At 52.0% G+C, this 17807-nt stretch overlaps 1 protein-coding gene across 13 annotated transcripts in view; it reads right to left on the reverse strand.

Moving 5' to 3' along the window:
• Positions 1–460: 460 nt before the first annotated feature.
• MSI2 (musashi RNA binding protein 2) overlaps positions 461–17807 on the reverse strand; it is a 257207-nt gene continuing 239860 nt past the window's right edge. For 6 of the 13 annotated variants that reach the window (XM_075440218.1, XM_075440221.1, XM_075440216.1 and 3 more), the window contains 3 exons: positions 9429–9637; positions 7369–7446; positions 461–5177 (listed from right to left, as the gene is read on the reverse strand). In XM_075440218.1, coding sequence (XP_075296333.1) covers positions 7405–7446; positions 9429–9637 — 251 coding nt within the window. In that variant the 3' untranslated portion in view covers positions 461–5177; positions 7369–7404. The remainder of the gene's footprint in view (positions 5178–7368; positions 7447–9428; positions 9638–17807) is intronic. The other 7 variants (XM_075440222.1, XM_075440220.1, XM_075440219.1 and 4 more) reach the window with 3 other exon arrangements.

The following is a 17807-nucleotide window of genomic DNA, read 5'->3' on the forward strand; positions in this document are numbered from 1 at the left end:
GTTTGTTTTTCTAATCTAATTTTCCCCTTGGTGCTCCACTAATCATCCACCCCATTAAGGGCTCGATGTGTTGACTGCTTTCCAGAGAGGAGCCCGTCCTGCATCCCGCCGCGCGCTGACCTTCGCCGGCACGACGCCGGCTGAGCCCCCGGCTGCCACACGCCGGGACCCCGCGGCGGGGCCGGACCCGGAGGCGATGCCCGTGGCGGGGGCTGCCGGTGTGGAGAGGTTTGTGGGTGCTGGTGGGGCTGGGTGGTCCCCTCCATCCCAGCCCAAACCCCGATCCCGGCCTCCCGGCCGAGCCCCCGCCTGCGGGAGCCCCGTGCACGGGGACAGGGACGGGGAGGCGTGGGTGCAGCCCCACCACGCGGGAGCAGGGGGGGTGACGGGCGACGGGGCTGCGCGCTGGCCTCCCCCCAGGAACCAACATTTCACCCCCCAATGAAAAGGACGCCCGGGATCTGTTCAAAACAGTTTATTGTATTTTTTCGTCAGACAAACACATTGATTTCTGGACCACAGTAGAGGATGGAAACCTTTCACAAACTTATTTATTTGAAAATACAAATATAAAATTATACTTTCCACATCTGTGATGTGAGAGACCCCCATCCACATAGTATTTTACAACAGGGCTTTAGAAAGCCATACACAGAGACCTGAAAGATGCTTGATATATATAGATACATATATATATGTATATATATAAAAAAAAAGTCACTACCAAAGTTCTCATCAGTTCATACTAAAGTATAAAAGGAAGGGCTAGGCCTGCCACTGTGCCATAGTTTATTTAGGTACATTTATGACCACCTGAAATGCTTAGACTTGCATCCTAGTACTGATGGAGTTCAGACCTCGTACAACAGAGAATGGCGGGGATTCGCTACCTACGACGGTCGACGCGACACACGAGCCCACGCGCGGTGTGACGAGTATGTACAGACCCGAGAGGCGGGCGCTCGGCGAGTCCCGCGGCCCCCCCGGCTGCCGGGGCTTCGCCCTGCTCGGGCACCGAGCTCTCTCGAGACAACACAGTCGGACTGGTTGGGAACCGAGCACGAGGATTGACTTTCTCGAACTACTATTTTTTTTTTTTCTTTTTTTTTTTTTTTTTGGTAATTTTTATTACAGTATTAAAGTATTGCTTAGCTTACAGAATCTCCTCACGTAGTGTTCGCACACGGCAACGGGTTCGCCTTGGATTCTGTACGTATGAAACTCTACAGTGTCTGTGCGCAGACCGGGATCTGCCGGTGTGTCTTCGATGCATCCTGTCTCTTCACCTGACACTAACTTCAGCTTTCTGTTTGAACTATTTCGCTTAAAAAAACAAACCAAACCACTAAAAAAAAGAATTCGGAAAATTCCACCCAAGAGACATTTCCATAGCATAAAAGACAGCTATGAGTTAGTGTTGTTTGTTTGTTTTTTTTGTTTTTTTTTTTTTGTAAACAGTTTCATATGCAATATCATACATAACCATGGCTGGCCTTCAGTAAAAATGTAGTAAACTATATTGCTTTATTATTGATTATGTTGCATTGAGTGAACGGCAGAAACGAAACGGGAAGGTGACTGTGGCTGGAGTCGCTAGCCCGCGTTCACGCTGCGGATGCAAGCGGCATCCCAGGCTTCAGAGCAGGGCAGAGAGCGACCCGAACCCCTTTCAGGCCGTCACCCGACAATCGCCCCGCGGCTGAGCTAGCCTAGCCAGACGCGTGACATGCACCAGCGGCACGCTGCTGTACAATGGAGAACAGAAACACCAAAGAGAGCCATGCTACCTTAAAGTCCAAGCTACAAGTTCAACTTAAAACGAACAGTTATGAAGGATAAGAAAAAAATAACCCCCAAAGGACAGAGCAGGCTTCATTTTAATCAAGCCAGTCCCCAAGGACGTGGTTATTCTGCGCTGGGGAGGGTACCCCAGCTCCGCTCCAACCACCCCCGGTCTCCGGGCACGGCCGGCGCGGTGCCAGCCCTCCGGGCAGGGACCAACCTGCTGGGGCGGGCGGTGGGCGCCCGCTTGGCACCGCGGGGTGGGAATCGCCCTCCTCTCGCTCACGCCGGGGGCAGCGGGGCCGTACGAGGTGTTTGGGAAGCAAAGGGCAAGAGCCCTGGGGCCAGGACCCCTCGCCCCTCGTGCCCGACTAAAACAAAGGCGGAGCCGGACCTCTGGGCTGAAAAATTTACAAAAAACCCCCAAACGAGGGAACAGAGGAAAATAAACCCCCCTTCGAAATGGACTTCTAGATGAGCGGGGGACTAACGTGAACCTCAGTCTAGGTAGCCACATCGAAACATCTCGGATTCCACGACATTTGTGCTATGGGCCACGGGGACTTCTCAAAAGGTATATAAACATCTAAAACATATTCACACAGATTAGCAATTTCTTCTGAGCATTCTTAAAAAAATATTTTTTTTTCTCTTAGTAAAATCGTTTTAATATACCGTGCCTCCCTCTTTTAAAAAATAAATTAAAAAAATCCAGTTTTGCATATCTAGCGTTAGCATTTAAGGTAGTATGGCACATCCCCCTTTCAAAGTCAAGGGTGGGGATCTAGAAATGCCTTCGAGTTTGCCAGCATTTTTAACATTGTGAGACCTTTGGTTAGTTGAAACCGCATCAGATCAGCAAAAGAAAAAAATAAAAACCAAGAGAAAAAAACCCAAAGTAAAGAGGAAAGAAAAAAAACCAGGAAAACCTTCCCAAAAGTATTAGCATTTTTTTCTTAAATAAGAGAAAGTTCTATCCTTACTGGTCCTAAATCTGAATAACTACATCTAAATTTTTAACCTTAATTACGATACACCTACCAATATGTACTAGAAGAGGAAGAGAGAAAGAGGGGGGGAAAAATTCACTACACTAGCATCAGGACAGCACTCTTACAAGATCGCCATTTTGTACACTATTAACATACAACAATGATCAACAAAGAATATTCTATGAGGTGACAGGGAATGGAGAGGAAAACCAACTGGTAGTACAGTACATCATCAACATCGACAAAAGAGCGATAAAAAATTCCCCGACCGTACACTGAATTCCAGGGAATTTGGTTCGTCGTCTTTTTTTTTTTTTTTCGTTTTTGTTTTTTAAAGAATTGTTTTGTTTCTTTTATTACTTGATCAAGTCTCAATATTTAAAAAGCGTCCAGCATTTTGCTTAAACCTGGTTGTTCTGAAATAAGAAAAAAACCTAAAATATTACATAAAAAGCATGATTCTTTTTTTAAAAACAAGAAAAACAAGGTTCTCCCCTTCCGGTTAGCAGTATGGTGCCTTGTTTCTGTTAAAGATGCCTTGCTCTACCTTGTCTATCGAATGTCTACGTTAGTCTACTTGTTAGTAAAATTTACAAAAATAGGAGTGCAGCAGCTCTTTTTAACAAATGTCGCATTCAGTGTCTTATACTGGCTGTACCTAAAGTACCAAATTTATAAACGTAACAATTTAAAAAAATATTAATAAAACTTGTCAATATTACGTTAAAAAAAGAAGAAATATATCCACACTACAGTATGTTCTTAATGCCACCTACCATGTTGTACTTCTAGTTTGCTGTTGCAGGCCTATTTACCAATATTAAAAAAATTAAATTAAAAAATATCCTTCATAAGTTTCCTCCCCCGACAGAGGACCATATATATAACAGCCAAATATTAAACATGTGCAAATAGGAAACTGTCAGTTTTTCCCCTACCAGTCACAGTGCAATGATGTTTTATACTTTATTTTTTTTTTTAAATTCTGTTTACAACTACAATAAATTAAAATCTTCCGTTGCTTCTAGGGTGAAACTTGTAGCACTGAGGTATTCCCAAAAAAAAATTAAAAAAAAAGAAAAAAAAACCAAAACCAAAGTCGCTTTCCTAATTTGTTAATACGGAAAATAATGGATAAAAAAGGTAAGCACGTGAGCGTGCGAGCCGCTCTGCCGGCGGCGGGCGGGCGCGGGGCAGGACCCTCGCCCTGCCCGGGCTGCCCGGGGTGCCCAGAGCAGCTGAGCTGGCCGGACAGCACATCGCTCCGGTCTGAAAACAACCACCAAAAATGAAATAAAACAAAATACAGGTGTGCTTTGAACCGTAAATGCGTTCAATAGGAAAATTGTAGCTTCTTTGTCAGTCTTGGGAAAAGCAGGTTTGAAATGCAAATAATACCACTCGCCGGTTGCCGTGTACGCTGCGCCCGGCCGCCAGCGCAGCCGCTGGTCCGACGCGCGCCGGGGCGAGCGGAGCAGCGCGCACCCAGCGCCGTGGACCAGCTCCGGCAGTTGGCCAAAAAGTCGCAAACTTCCTTTTTTTTTTTTCTTCCATTTTCATAGAGAAACTGCCTTAGGCTGACTCCATCACAAAAATAGGTTTGTATTTCTCTTTCTTAATAGTTTCTATGTAGTTAATGGAATTGTATTTACAGTATTTTTTTTTTTTTTCAGAATTCACAATTTCAAAAAACCTTATATCACCTCTTTCAACAAAAAAAAGCACTTATAGAAAAAGGACGCACAAAAAGTTTGTAGTCCTTGCCTTATTGCCGAAAATAGATAGAATTAGGTTAACGAAGACGCCAGAAACGAAAAGAAGGGCTAGAGAACCCGCTGCTCCCCCGCGCCCCGCACAAGCCCGCCCCAGCCCGCGCCCGCCGCCGGCTCTGCTCCCCCGGCAGCGGCAGGGCTGGCGCCGGCGGCCGAGACTCCTGTCACCATCTCAGCATCCTTTAAGCAATGACGACTACGTAAAACAGCAGGGAGAAGGAGGGGAGGCGGGAAAGAAAAACGAAAGAAAACTCCTTACTCTCAACAGTTACGCTATGGTTAGGCTCTCGCTAGGTACACAAAGAATGAGAACTACGTGGCTACGAGACTATGTCAAAACGCTACGAAAAATCGGGGTTCGGAGAGGTTTAAAAAGAGGGGGGGGGGAACCCATCAAGAAAATAAAACGAACCAGAAATGGATTTTATATACATACTTTTAAAAGCTGTTGTTTTTATAGTACAGCAGATTCATGAGATGATGAGAGAGATTCTAAAACAACCTAAGTCCACCGAGTGCCACCTCCAGTTTGTTGGCGTTAGCGGTGATGATGTCAAAGTCTGATGAGATCACCCCAACGTCGGCCCGGTCAGAAACTTCGCCCCGTCTTGCCCGGACATCCAGAGAGACTCTGTGGGGAGGAGAAGGCAGAAGAGGACACAGCAGGCGGTCAGAGCCAGCTGAGGGCAATCGGGATTTTTAACCAACCCCCCCCAAGCGTTTGCCAACCTTTGGCCACGCCAAGATTGACCTGCACCGGCGGCGAGCCCGGCTGCAACGCCGAGGCACAGCGGTTACTGGTCCCCTTCCCAGCTCCATCCCGGTGGGAAGCAGCCAGCCGGTTACTGGTCCCCTTCCCAGGCGGGCCATGCTCAGCCCCGCGCTCGTCCGGCTGAGGAGCAATAAAACGCGACTTGATCTATGGGAAGGACAACAAGTGCTCCTCAGGCAGCTGCCGCGCCAGGAATTTACAAGGCTTCGGTGAAATGAGCTTTTTCTAAAGGCACAGCTCAAGTACTTGAAAGGTAACAACTCCTACCCAGGCGCGCAGCAGTGGCGGTGATCGATTTGATAACGGAGGCTCCAGCCACTAACGCTCTGCTCCCGCCGGCGCTCAGCGCCGGGATGGGAATCAGCGTCGGGGGACCGGTTCTGCGGGCGGCCGCTCGCGGGGCTGCCTGCGGCCGGCAACGTGCCCGGCTCGCGCGTTTTTGGGGGTCAGCTCCAGAACCGGTCCCCAGACAGCTGTGCCGGGGGTGAGGTCCCACCGGCACCCGGGGACCCGCAGCTCAGCCCCACTCCTCCCTGCGGCCGCATCCTGCCCGGGGAGCGGGCCAGGGAGCAGCGGCCTCGGGATGCGCCGCCGCAATGAAAGCGTCAAACTCAGTGGTCCTTGAGGAATTAATAATAAGGCTCATTTCCTCCTCTCAAAATGTATTTTAATTAGTAACGAGCAACATTAAAAGCACTTTCTGTTTTTAAGTCATTAACGGTTTGAGCCTTCATACTGGCCAGTAAATGATGGCTACAGTTTGACGTGTTGTGGAAAGTGTAAAATGATTACAGGGCATTAATCTGATGAACGCTGCCCTCATCGCCGCGTTCCTAGCGTGAATGATGATGTTCTGCCTAGGTCTCCAGCCGGCGTCGTGTGCCTCCTCGTTATTACAAAGGCTGACGGCCCAGAAATCGAGGAGGACTCGGACAAATTGATCTGTGAACACACACCGATACGTGCAAGTAATAACGGGGATCCAAGCCGGAGCGCTTAGGCCACCTTTTTCTTCCCCATGAAAAATACTGCTTGGTGGAGCAACTCAATTGATGGAACAATTTCAGGTAATCTTAGGTGTGTGTGGGTAGAGGAAGAGTCAATAGAAACCCCCTTTATCCCCTAGTATTTAGGTGCAGATCTATTTTTATACAATTTAAAGCCTCCAAATGTTTCCCGCAGTTCCCAGCCCCCTGACTACCTGTAATTCTAATTTCATACACCGATTTTGAACGCAAGCCATGTGACATTGACCAGGGAGAGCTGGGCAAAAGGCAGCGAAATAAACTCTGTCACATCCGTTACGTTTGTCTGTACGGAGGAAGAGCTCCAGAGGTAAACCCGTGCCGTTTCACCTCTGGGTTTCATCGACTGGCTTCTCTAATCTACGCTGTTCTCGGTGTAAGAATATTTGTTTGCAAAGATGAATATGTCGAAGGCCAACAAAATCATAAAAAAATAAATTAAACATTTAATTAACTTGAGCTCAGTTCAAAGGGTAGGAAACTGGCGGCGATCCAAGGATGCATTACGCAGGTAATGTCTGTAATTTAATTTGCTTAGGTTTAATTTTTTTTTAATCTTGATAATTGCTCTATGGTTACTAGTTACAATGTTATCTTTTAGCGACAATATTTGGTGCAGCACTTCATTAAGAACGACGGCTTCTCTGCAATAGAGCAGTGGGGCTCATCGACCTTCAGCCCAGCGCGCTGGTAGCAGACCTACGCTCCCCATCGGGACGCTGTCAGCTGGCACCGGGTCCCCTCCCCACGGCGTTCTGCCCTCGCTGGTTTTTCGGTGGGGTTTTGGCTCTCCACATGACTGCGCTAAGGGCCGTGAACATCAAAATGGGACTTTTGGGGGGTTCAGCTCCCGATCTGCCTCCCAGTTTCCAACCCGTGAGAGCGATTTGGATAACACGAATCACAGAAAGGAATGATTAAAGGCCAAGGAAAGACGAAATGAAGATAAAATAATTGTTCACTTAAAGTAAATATAGGGGAGATGGTAGTTTAGCACAAAGTACAAATGGTATATACTGCAATACCTCCAAGTGAGATGGCAACCAACCATGTGTAACGTTTCAATGGTATCCATTTGTAAAAGCCGTTGCAATCAAAGGTCCCTAAAATTGTACAATTGTTAAGTTCATCAGTGCTCTATACATGGGAACAGATGATTATTAATTTTGGCAAGAAATTATCAAAGGACTTGAAAGACTGTGTTGCCAGCATGAACAGGTATTTCCGAGAGCTGCTCTGGTCGCCTGGGCGTGCTGAGCCCTGCGGTTACCTTTCCAAGACCATCATCGTCTCATTCCCCCAGGTGCAAAAATGAGCTTTGGCTTTGCCCTTCTTTACTTTCCATCCAGGGTTAGTAAATGGACACTGTTAAATAAATATACACGTAAAAAAAGCTAGGGGATTCTTTGCAGTTATTGGGGGAAATTAAGAGGCTGCCAATCTGCAAGTCAAATGCAAAAACGTTCTTTGGAGCAGTGTTAGTGCAGACAAATCCGGACACCCAGGCTTGGACCTCGGACCCCGCTCCTTGAAAAACGGGGCTGTTGCTGAAGCCAAAGCGCCCAGGATTGCAAGAACAAACAGGTCTTTTTCTTTAGGTGAGAAATGGAAACAAGAGGTGTTGCAAGGGGTGAGAGATAGCAGTTTAAATTGACGTAGCTCTTCGCAGAGCGATAATGTTCCGCATTCGGCACCAGAATTGATCCGAAGGGATTGTCACGTCCCCGGTGTGACCACGGGAGGGGCAGCAGGGCTTTTTGTCTTTTTGGGTACTGGCACGCAATCGAAATAACACAATCTCAGCAACTTTGTCTGCACTACGCTCCTGCTTCCCCCGCTCGTCCAATTTGGCCAGAGTGAATTTCTCCGCTCGGTTTGCGGGATCTTGGGGGAGCCCTCGGTACTTCGCCATCTTTACCGTACCAGAGGGAAAAAGTCTCATCATTTCACTACGAAAAGGGGGAACCGCTTCAGTTGCAGTTCTTCTGCGTGGGAGACTGACGGCCACCACCGAGGTCCAACCACATTCATGCTAACGCACACAGGTCGAACAGCGCGATCCGCAAACCAGCATGCAGCTTCGTTAAGCCAATCTCCGTCGCCCATCATTAGCCGGGCTGCGGAGCCACGCGGCGTTAAAGCGCGGCTTTGCCGATGACCTGATGACAGAACGGGAGCGACTTGCTGGTACCCTGCGGGTTTTAGGGACTGTCGGCGACGCCGGAACCGGCCGGCAGTGACCCGGGAGGTCAGCAAGCGTCAGCGTCCACCCCCCGTCCAGCGCCGCAGTTATGGGGACGGGCGGTGGGGAGCGGCACGGCCCCGTGGCCAGCAGCTGTCTGTCTGTCCCCTCGCCAGGGTGGCCGTGGGCAGCCTTGGGTCCCGTCAGCCAAATTAATGAGCTGCTTTTTGCTCGTTGGGGTGGGAGCAGGGACTGGTGCGTTGTCTGCACACGGGCGCAGCAGCCGGGACGGGCGGCTGTGCTGATGTAAAGCCCGTAATTATTAAATATTTCCCTGTGAAATGTGTCAAGTTGAGTCAAATGGCCTCAAGTTGCGCCAGGGGAGGTTCAGATTGGATATTTGGAAAAATTTCTTTACTGGGGGAGTGGTCAGGCACTGGACCAGGCTGCCCAGGGCAGCAGTGGAGTCCCCATCCCTGGAGGGGTTTAGAAATGTGCAGACATGGCGCACCGGGACGTGGTTTAGCAGGCATGGCGGGGATGGGGTGACGGTTGGACTTGATGACCTTAGAGGTCTTTTCCAACCTTCGTGATTCTCCAAGTCTGGACTGCAGAAGGTGCCAGACGAGCGCTTCCAGCCACGCCGGTACTGGAGCAGCATCGGCAGCTCCCGCGGGCTGGGCACAGCTCCAGCAGGCTACGGCAGCAAGGCGCTACGCTTGCCATCAGGTCATAATTAACCAAAATGCTTGCCATCAGGTCGTAATTAACCAAAATGCTTGCCATCAGGTCGTAATTAACCAAAACACCAACAGACCACCCCCTCAACGTCATTAAACACCCTCCCCTCCCCACCCCTGCCCGGGAAGCGCGGGCGGCGGCCGCGGCGCATGCGGTACTTACGGCGATCCCGTGGCCGAAGCCGGAGCCCGGCTGCGGGCTGGCGGCGCTTATGTAGTTACCGACGCCGGAGTCCTGGCTGGCCGTGCCGTAGAGGTCCGCGACGGGCCCTGGGCTGTTGGCCCCGGGGAAGCCTCCGGGTCGGGCTGGGTTGGAGCCTGCCGGGGAAGCGGGTGCGCCAAAATTCGGTTGAGCACTGTAGCTATTCAAGACTGGTGTGCAGAGAATAAAGCTGGGTATGAGGCCAGACGCCGGGCATGCACCGTTATTACAAAGCCAAACACCAGAATAAACAGCCTAGGCCCAACTTCTAACACTTAACCAAGGCCATGCGATAGGAGAGCAAGTACTGGATAAGAGTCAGCCCGTACTACTACGAAGCTTAGAGCTCCAAAAATATATATATGGAGATATATGAAAAAAAAAGAACAGTCATTCAACACACTACTGCAACCAGAGACTGGAGGTGCTCATTTTCACCAAATTATCACAAAATATAATAGATATTTTTCAACATCTGACTTGATGCTCATGCAGTAGTAACAAGTTCTCTAGGTCTGGGCACGCCGAGACAGCATTCACATCCCATGCAAACTACAAAGGAACTAGTTTGAGACTACACATTGTGGTAATATTGATATTAAAATGTTGACAGCAAGTAACTTCAATCGCGTCTAGGAAAATCGTTTTTGGATCCATTCAATACTTTTGAAAAAAAACCCGCCCTTTTAAATCAGTGAGCTGTAGAAATAGTTCAACAGTTGTTGTATTTTCTTTTTCCTTAAATGGTATGGAATGGAACAGTTTGGAATTTTTTTTTTTTTTTAATATGACCAAGGAGAGTGTTAGTTTATTTAATTTTCTTTCCTTTTGATTTGGAGAGCGAAGATCTACCTTCGTCTCCAAAACCATGCTTGGGACATCAACCAAAACTAAACAAATAAATAAAGATCAAAAGCAAAAAAGAATTCCAGAGGGTGTATGACAACTCACCTCCTAATGTGGAAGTAAATGAAAATTTTATTTTTTTCCTCCCTTTACATTTTTTTTTTTTGAGACAGAAAAACAATGTAAATAAGAATGAGACTAAAGAATAAATTTAGATATTAAAGCATGTTAGATGGTCAGGCTTCTGGCATTTCTCACATTGCTCTTGGATGTAAAATTTATGAGTAAGAGGTTTCAATGGGAAAGAAAAGTTAGCGGACTGGGAGGAGCTGGATGGAAATGGCTTGCGGGAAGCTGGAGCTACACCTGCGTGGCACTCGCGAGGTCCTTCGGGAGCACACGGAGCCCGGCCACCCGCGCCGACTACCGTCCCACCGCGTCCCCGCCGCGCCGAGACGCGCCCTGCAAACCGCTCCCGGCTGCCCGTCGGCCCCCCGCTCCCCCGGGCTGAGCACGCTGCTGCACGGACGCCCGGGCCAACGCACCCACACCGCTGCGCCCGATCCCACCACCTCCGCAGCCGAGGCTGCGCCCCGACTCCCGCAGCCTTTTCCTCTGGCCGCAGCTTCCCGCGTGTCTCCGTTAGGCACTAAAAAGGGGTTATAAAGTTTGACAGCCTGCAGCAACCCCGGCCGCACTGAGCTTCACTGGGGACGGACACCAGCCCGGGAGAACGCCCGAGAGGAGGCTGCGGTGGGCTCAGCCTCTCCTGCCCCGGCTCCTTCCCGCTGCACCGCCTGCCCAAGAGGTCCCCATTTATCAAATGAATTCATTTAACTGCTCAAAAAAAGTCAACGCGGCAGCTGTCGGCTCTGCAATGACAGGAAAGTAAATTTCACAAAATAAATGATTTAATGCAGCTCTGAACTGGTAGAAGGGGAAAGTAAGTAGGATATCTAAGCTAGCAAGTTAAAAGAAATAAGGCATGAGCGAGTAAACAGATTTTGGAATTCACTGGCAAACAAAGCACCTTTTTCTATTATTAAAGATTAAATGTCAAGATAACATTTGGCCTTCTCACGCATGAAGAAAAATACCCAGCTGAGGTGTTCAAAAGCCTTTATTACTATAAGCTAGCACTTTTCTTCCCTTTTCTTCCTCCTGGTTCAATCAAACGGACGCGAGTTTCACTGCCAGGTCCCACAGCCAGCCCAGCTGGCCGCAGGCAGGAGTGGGGCAGAGGGACACGGCAAGGCGAGGGGACCCGTCAGCGTCCCCCTCCTGCAAGCCCCGTGGCAGCGCCAGCAGAGCCCAGCGCACCGGCACCGCCTCGCGCCTCGGCCCCGGCCAACTGCCCACGCCATGCCCAGAGCCGCCGGTCACCGCGCCCGGCGCGGGGAGGAGCGACGCACGCGAGGCGGTGACGAGCCGCGGGGATGCCGTGGCGGGCAGGACGGACAGACACACACCGCGGCAGCCGGAGGTTGGTCGGCATCATTAACCCACGACCACAGAACCGCGTGCGAGGGACAAGGGGACACGCGTGGCCGCGTCCTGGAGCCTCGCAAAGAGAACGGCAAATGGAGACTGAGGAGCCACGGCGAGACACCCTGTCCCCCCAGACATCCCACCCCGGCCACTGCCACGTCGCCAAGAAGACTGGGAGCGCCGGCTCCCATGCATGCAGAAAGAGCTGGCAGCTGGTTATTCCAGTGTCCTGACTGCGGGTATGTAACGTGAGAAAAAGGTAAGCTCACGGCAGCGGGCACGCCAGACGCCGCTCCGTCACCCGGGACGTGCCACGGGGAGGCTGGGGATGCCCCGGCACCGCTCCACGCCGCCTGCTGAACGGCACGGAAAGGGCTGGCAGCTTTTACAGAGCCGACACTTTGCTCTGGACCCAATAAATGAAATGGAAAAGCTCTCCTAATTACTAGGCGGCTACGCACGCCGCAGAAAGCTGTATTTTAGCGACTCACTCAGCCGTGGCGAGTTGCTGAGTACTTGTCTTCCTACAAGAGCTGCCCACGAGCTCGCCGGGAGCCAGAGACCATTTTAACATCGCTTTGAAACAACAGCAAAGGGACCTTGAACAACCTTCCCAACACACAAAACGTGATGCGTTCTGGTAAGAAACACCTGGAAACAAATTTGTTTTACACAAACCTGTAATAATCTGAGACTAGAAAGAAGAAGGAAAAAAATCCCCAAAATAAAGGCTCTTTGGAGATGTGTATCTTTCTGACAAAGTTCTCGATGTCATCTCTGCCACCGGAGGAGGCAGAAGCTGTCCAAGAGCCACGGGAACGCTCCAGGAATGCTGCAGGGATCACCGAGTGCTGAGATCAGTGCCTTGCAGGCTGGAAGGAATTTCCACCGGCCACCGACATCCCGCAGTCAGAACGGGAAATAATTACGGGCAGAAGTTCAGAAGCACGTTGCTGAAAAACTCCGGGGATGGCACTGTCCCGGGAGAGGGGAGGCAACCGCTGGCCATGCCGTGAGGCCACCCAGCAGAGACCAGGAGCAAAGCCCGACCTGCTGCCTGGTCCCAGCAGAGGTACTGGCCGAGCCGACCCACCATCTCCCGGCTCTGCTCTGCCAGGAGGACCTGGCTGACCGAGTCAGCATTGCCTGGGGGTTGGCAGGGCCATCTCCTCCCATTCCGAGGACTGCCAGCACTCAGTGCCCGTTTCCAGCATGCTCCAAAAGGTTCAGGTCCAATTTACAAACCAGCTGCGCAGGAGACTATCCTGTACCGGACCTTCCCACAGCTCTGAGACTGCGGCTAAGTGCCTCCAACTCCAGGGGTTCCTCTGCATACAATTTACAATCCCAAGGGTCACCGGGAAGCCCTGTGATAGTTCAAGGTCAGAAGAGATACGGAAAAGAGGAGATGTGTCTGTAAGTCACAACCACGCAACGTTCATCTTCTGCAGCCCCCACTGTCCCCCACCCTCTGGGTTACAGGAGCTCCTTCCTGCGCCTGTGGAGATGAGGAGGCAGCAGCCGAGGTGGGGCAGTGATGGGAACAAGGAATTTAATGCAGTGCTTGCTTCACTTTCAATTTGCTCAGTTTTTTTTTTATGGAAGAGGCTCCCAGCCCGTGAAATTTGCTCAGTAAGCGAACGTTTTCCTGCTGGCTGGAGAGACAGGCGCTGGGGAGCCTCGCGGTCTACGCTGCCCCGCACCATGGTGGCTTGGGGAGCCCTGAAAAGCAACGAGGGAAAGCGAGACGGGGCAGGAGACGCTGAAGCAAATGTGGGTTCATAAAGCAGTCCTGGAAAAGGGTCGCTTTTAATGCAAAGTGTTGGCGATGGTGGAGCGGGGAGCTGCTGCTCGCGGCTGACACGGCGAGAGCCGGACCTTGTCCGAAGGGATGGCTGGCAGAGCCCTGGTACGCATCGGCGCTGTCTCCATCCTCCAGAGGCGATGGGAAGAGACAGGGAAATGCCACTGCTGACAAGGCTGGAAATGGATAGAAGGACCTCACACTCGGTGCCTTGCCACAAACCTCTGCCAGCGTGCGGTATTCACAGCCGCCAGGTTTTGCTACGGGAAAACCAGGGTTTGCTGCGCTTCCCTGCTGCAGCACGCGCCCGCCGCGGGGTCCCGTCTCGGGGAGGTGTTTGGTGCAGCCACGCACCTTCACTGCACCCTCTCCTCTGCCCAAGCTGCATCTCCTCAAAGGAGAAGCTGCTGAAAGGCTTTCTGCTAAAATAAATAGGAATTTGGAGAGAATTTTAAAACACATCCATCAGCTCAAGACAGTGCTCCAGCGAGCAAGGCTATTTTATTACTAACTCATCTTGGCGTCCTTTAGCAGAGTCATCTTTATCCACACGGGTGTAAGATGCTTCTCAATGCAACGTCTGGACAAGTGATTTGTGCCGAGGAGCCGAGAGCCGGAGCCCGAAACGTGCTGGGGAGCGCAGGCTCAGGCCGGGGCAGGAGGCTCGGTGCTGCGGGATGCTCTGCCGGGAGCAGGGACGGAGCTGCCGGGAGCTCGCGCATCGGGCGCCCGCTCCTGCGAACCGCCGCGCTAACACCGGCCCTGCCCGCGCATTAATCCGTCTGCAACAAGAAAGGTCACCACTGGAAGGGAAACTCTCTTCCGATGAACTCTGGAGAGACTTCCGAGTCGGGATTCATTAGGACATCTGCCTTGGCCAACGGCGCATTACACTAACGAGGATCCAAACGCCTCGCTGCGGGGGCGGAGAGGGCAGCTGGGTAGAGAGCACAAGTCGGATGCTGAAACCCTACCCAAATAAACTCCATTCAGCCATGAATGACAAAGGGCAAGAGGGAGGGAACGGGAGAAGAAGTGTAAGGATTCAGATCCTGCTGTCCTGGTGCCGGGCTGATGGCCAGTCCCTTGGCGCCCAGTAAGTTCGACGTGACGACAAAGCGACACTGTAAGCACCACTACAGTACGTTGTATTTCAAAGGAAATAAAAAATGTGAAATACATACAGAGGTGTGAGATGGGCACTGCTCAGGGATCGCTGTCCCCCGCAGGCAGCCCACGGGGAGCCTGTGGTGACACCACTTTGTTCTCTCCTACGGCACCAAAACCCAAAGACTTCAACACGACTGTGGGGGAGGACTGGCTCCTACGGCGTTCTCTTCACCGTTAACTACTGTGGTTTTGCTTTTTTCTTAACACATAACAAATAAGAGTATTTTAAAAGTGAAAAAAAAAAAAAAAAGGTGAAGAATGGTGAAAAAGTTGTTAGAGGAACTCGTGGCTGCCTTCCCAGCCACAGTGCACAAAAAACCTCAAATTTAAAAGAAACCACCACGTGATTTACTGGATTTCCTCCCTGAGAAGAGGCAGGATACTTCAGGATGAAATACAGTGCCCCATTTTCACAGCCAGAAATACATTTCGCACCCGAGAGAGCAGCCGAGAGCAGAACGGAGCCACCCCAGCTTCTCCCCCTCGGTGGGCGCCGGCGTCCCCAGCCCGCACCCCGCGGGGACACGGCTGCGGGCGACGCTGCGACCCACGACTGCAGGCGCTCGCCCCGAAGTGCGCGTCGGTCGGTGCCAAACCACAGCCCCCAGCGACCCGCCTCGGGACACTGGCCTGCTGCCTGCACCTCCTTCTCCCGTGGCAACAGCCCGGGTGGGCGAGCGGCTGCGCGGTGCCGGCACGGCTGGAGGCAGAGCCCGGCCCCAGGCAGGCTGCTTCTGCACGGGGACGCTCCCCAGAAAGCAGACCCCGTTATCCAAATGCCACTCGGGGAGCACAGTGATGTGTGTAAAGAAACTTGCTTTTCACCTCTTGCCTTTCTACACCCGGCGCTGGCCGTCTCCAGCACTTCTTTCCTCCAAGGCCCTCCCCACTGCCGCCTGGCCCCGCGGCAGCTTTCCGTCCAGACACGCTTCTCGACAACTTGTTGATCCGGCGCTCCGATTGCTGCACGACGCTCTCATCTACCACAAACAGCCACGCACAATTTGGCAGGCATTTCCGCCATCAATGTTTATGATAATAACTACACGTGCTTGAAAGCAGCAGGAAACGTTCAATATAACCATCATTAAGACAAAATGCTTTAAATCAAAGCCATTACCCACCACCAAGGCTCAAGGCTCGCAAGATTAGACTGCTTTTCTCTCTTTATGAAAAATTCATACAACACGCTGCAAACATCATCTTCCAGCTCGAAGGAGTAAATGATATAATAACACTGCACGCTGCTGGCAGCGACGGGAACGGGCAGGGGCTGGGGGGCAGAGGGCGGGGGGCCGCTGGCAGCAGCAAGCCGAGCCGGCACCCCAGTGCCGCGGGCAGCGGCGAGCGGCTGGTGCTGGTCTGCACACCCTGTGCCCACGACGGGCTCAGCGGAGCTGCAAAGCAGAGCCCCAAGCTGCGATGGGGAACACTCTGAGGGCATTTCATCCCAGTCTCTCGGGATCTACCGCTGGATTTTAAGCGGGGTTGCATGGATTTTCGCAAAAGGAGCATCACCCATTAGCCAAGCGTTCCGGCCTCTGACAGCGCGAGCGCCAGCGCTGCGGAGGACGCTGCAGCAAAGCCACGGCGACGGGCGCAGGGAGGGGACGCCACGTCTCCTGCAGCAGGAGCGCCAACGGCCGCGTTGCAGCCTGCGTGACTACCAGAGCAGCAGTCACAGCGTGACGCTGACACTTTAAACAACCAGCCACGGTACGGACTGCGGGAAAACTTCAGCACCGCGTGCAAATCTTACATCATTAGTGCTCAGAGCCTTACAAATATCATTAGCTGGCACTGCACCCACGTTACAGATAGCTTGGCCAAAGCTAATTCTCTGTGCATCCATGGCTGAAGTTAATGGGAGCTTGTACCTTGCTTTTCAGAGATGCTAACAACCAAGATGTGATTTACCCGAGACTGGATGTACAAATTAACGCCAGTCTGAAAGGAGATGTCGGCGCTCCGGGCTCTTGGTTGCCTATTCAGGCTGCAAGCATGCACAGGCACAGCACTGAGAATTAAATGCTCACCTTCAGGCTCTTTTTTTCTATACCAGTCACCGCACACAGCTCCAGCCAGAGGCACAGAGACGTTCGTTTCTGATCAGGCAGCGTCACCTCCTCGGAGCTGCGCGTTTACGGACAGTGTTGTTTCATGGCCGAGGCAGCACGCGGCACACCTCCAATTCAGATCAATGCCCAAACTCAAAAATCTCTCATAAATACTAAGCTGGGAGCACACAGCTATTCTGGAGAGTACCAACATACCAAGCACCTCCCAGCTAGCTGAAACAGAGAGTGGGAGAGAAACCAGAACAGCAACCAACGCCAGCGTCCCAACCGGAGGTGCCACTCCGTGCGTCTCCGGCAGGGACCCGCAAGGCGCAGCGCTGCGCTCCGGCTCGTCCCGAGCAGACTCGAAAGGCAAAGACCTCTCTGGGAGCAGCCTGTGGCAGACAGAGCTCCTCTGAACATAGGATGAGCTGGAGATATTTCGCTCGCGACAGCCAGTTCAGTCCTAACTCTGGAAAATCAACCCGCGAGCTCCGCGCCTTCCCCGTCGGCCCTGGCACGGCTCTGCAGCGGGCGGGCAGCAGCCATCCCTCCCCTGCAGCTATATTGGCCCCGCAAGGAAAAAAAATAAAATAAAACAACTGTTGGGCTCATCAGTAAAAGAGGTGGTGATGAGGCCAAGCGACACTGGCAGCAGCTATCTGCCGTAACAAGGTACTATTTGTACGTTATTTTCTATCTGCAGTCACACTTCAAAAGGTTGCTCTGCCGCCGCGGCCGCTCTGGAAACGGCTTCACACGTGGAAATCTCGCAGGGCTAACGACAGAACGCAGCGGGTGGTGAGCAGGCTCCTGGCTCAGCAATCACCGCTGGCAGCACGCAGAGCCCGGGGTGGGAGCAGTGCCCGTCCCTGTCCCCGCTGCCGCCGGCACCCAGCCCCTGCGCGGGCGGCTGCCAGCACCCCCCAGCCCCCTGACCCGCTCCTCGCCGGCAGCCGAGCCGGACACGCCGGC

Source organism: Opisthocomus hoazin, chromosome 20, assembly GCF_030867145.1.
Source record: "Opisthocomus hoazin isolate bOpiHoa1 chromosome 20, bOpiHoa1.hap1, whole genome shotgun sequence".
Lineage (NCBI taxonomy): Eukaryota > Metazoa > Chordata > Aves > Opisthocomiformes > Opisthocomidae > Opisthocomus > Opisthocomus hoazin.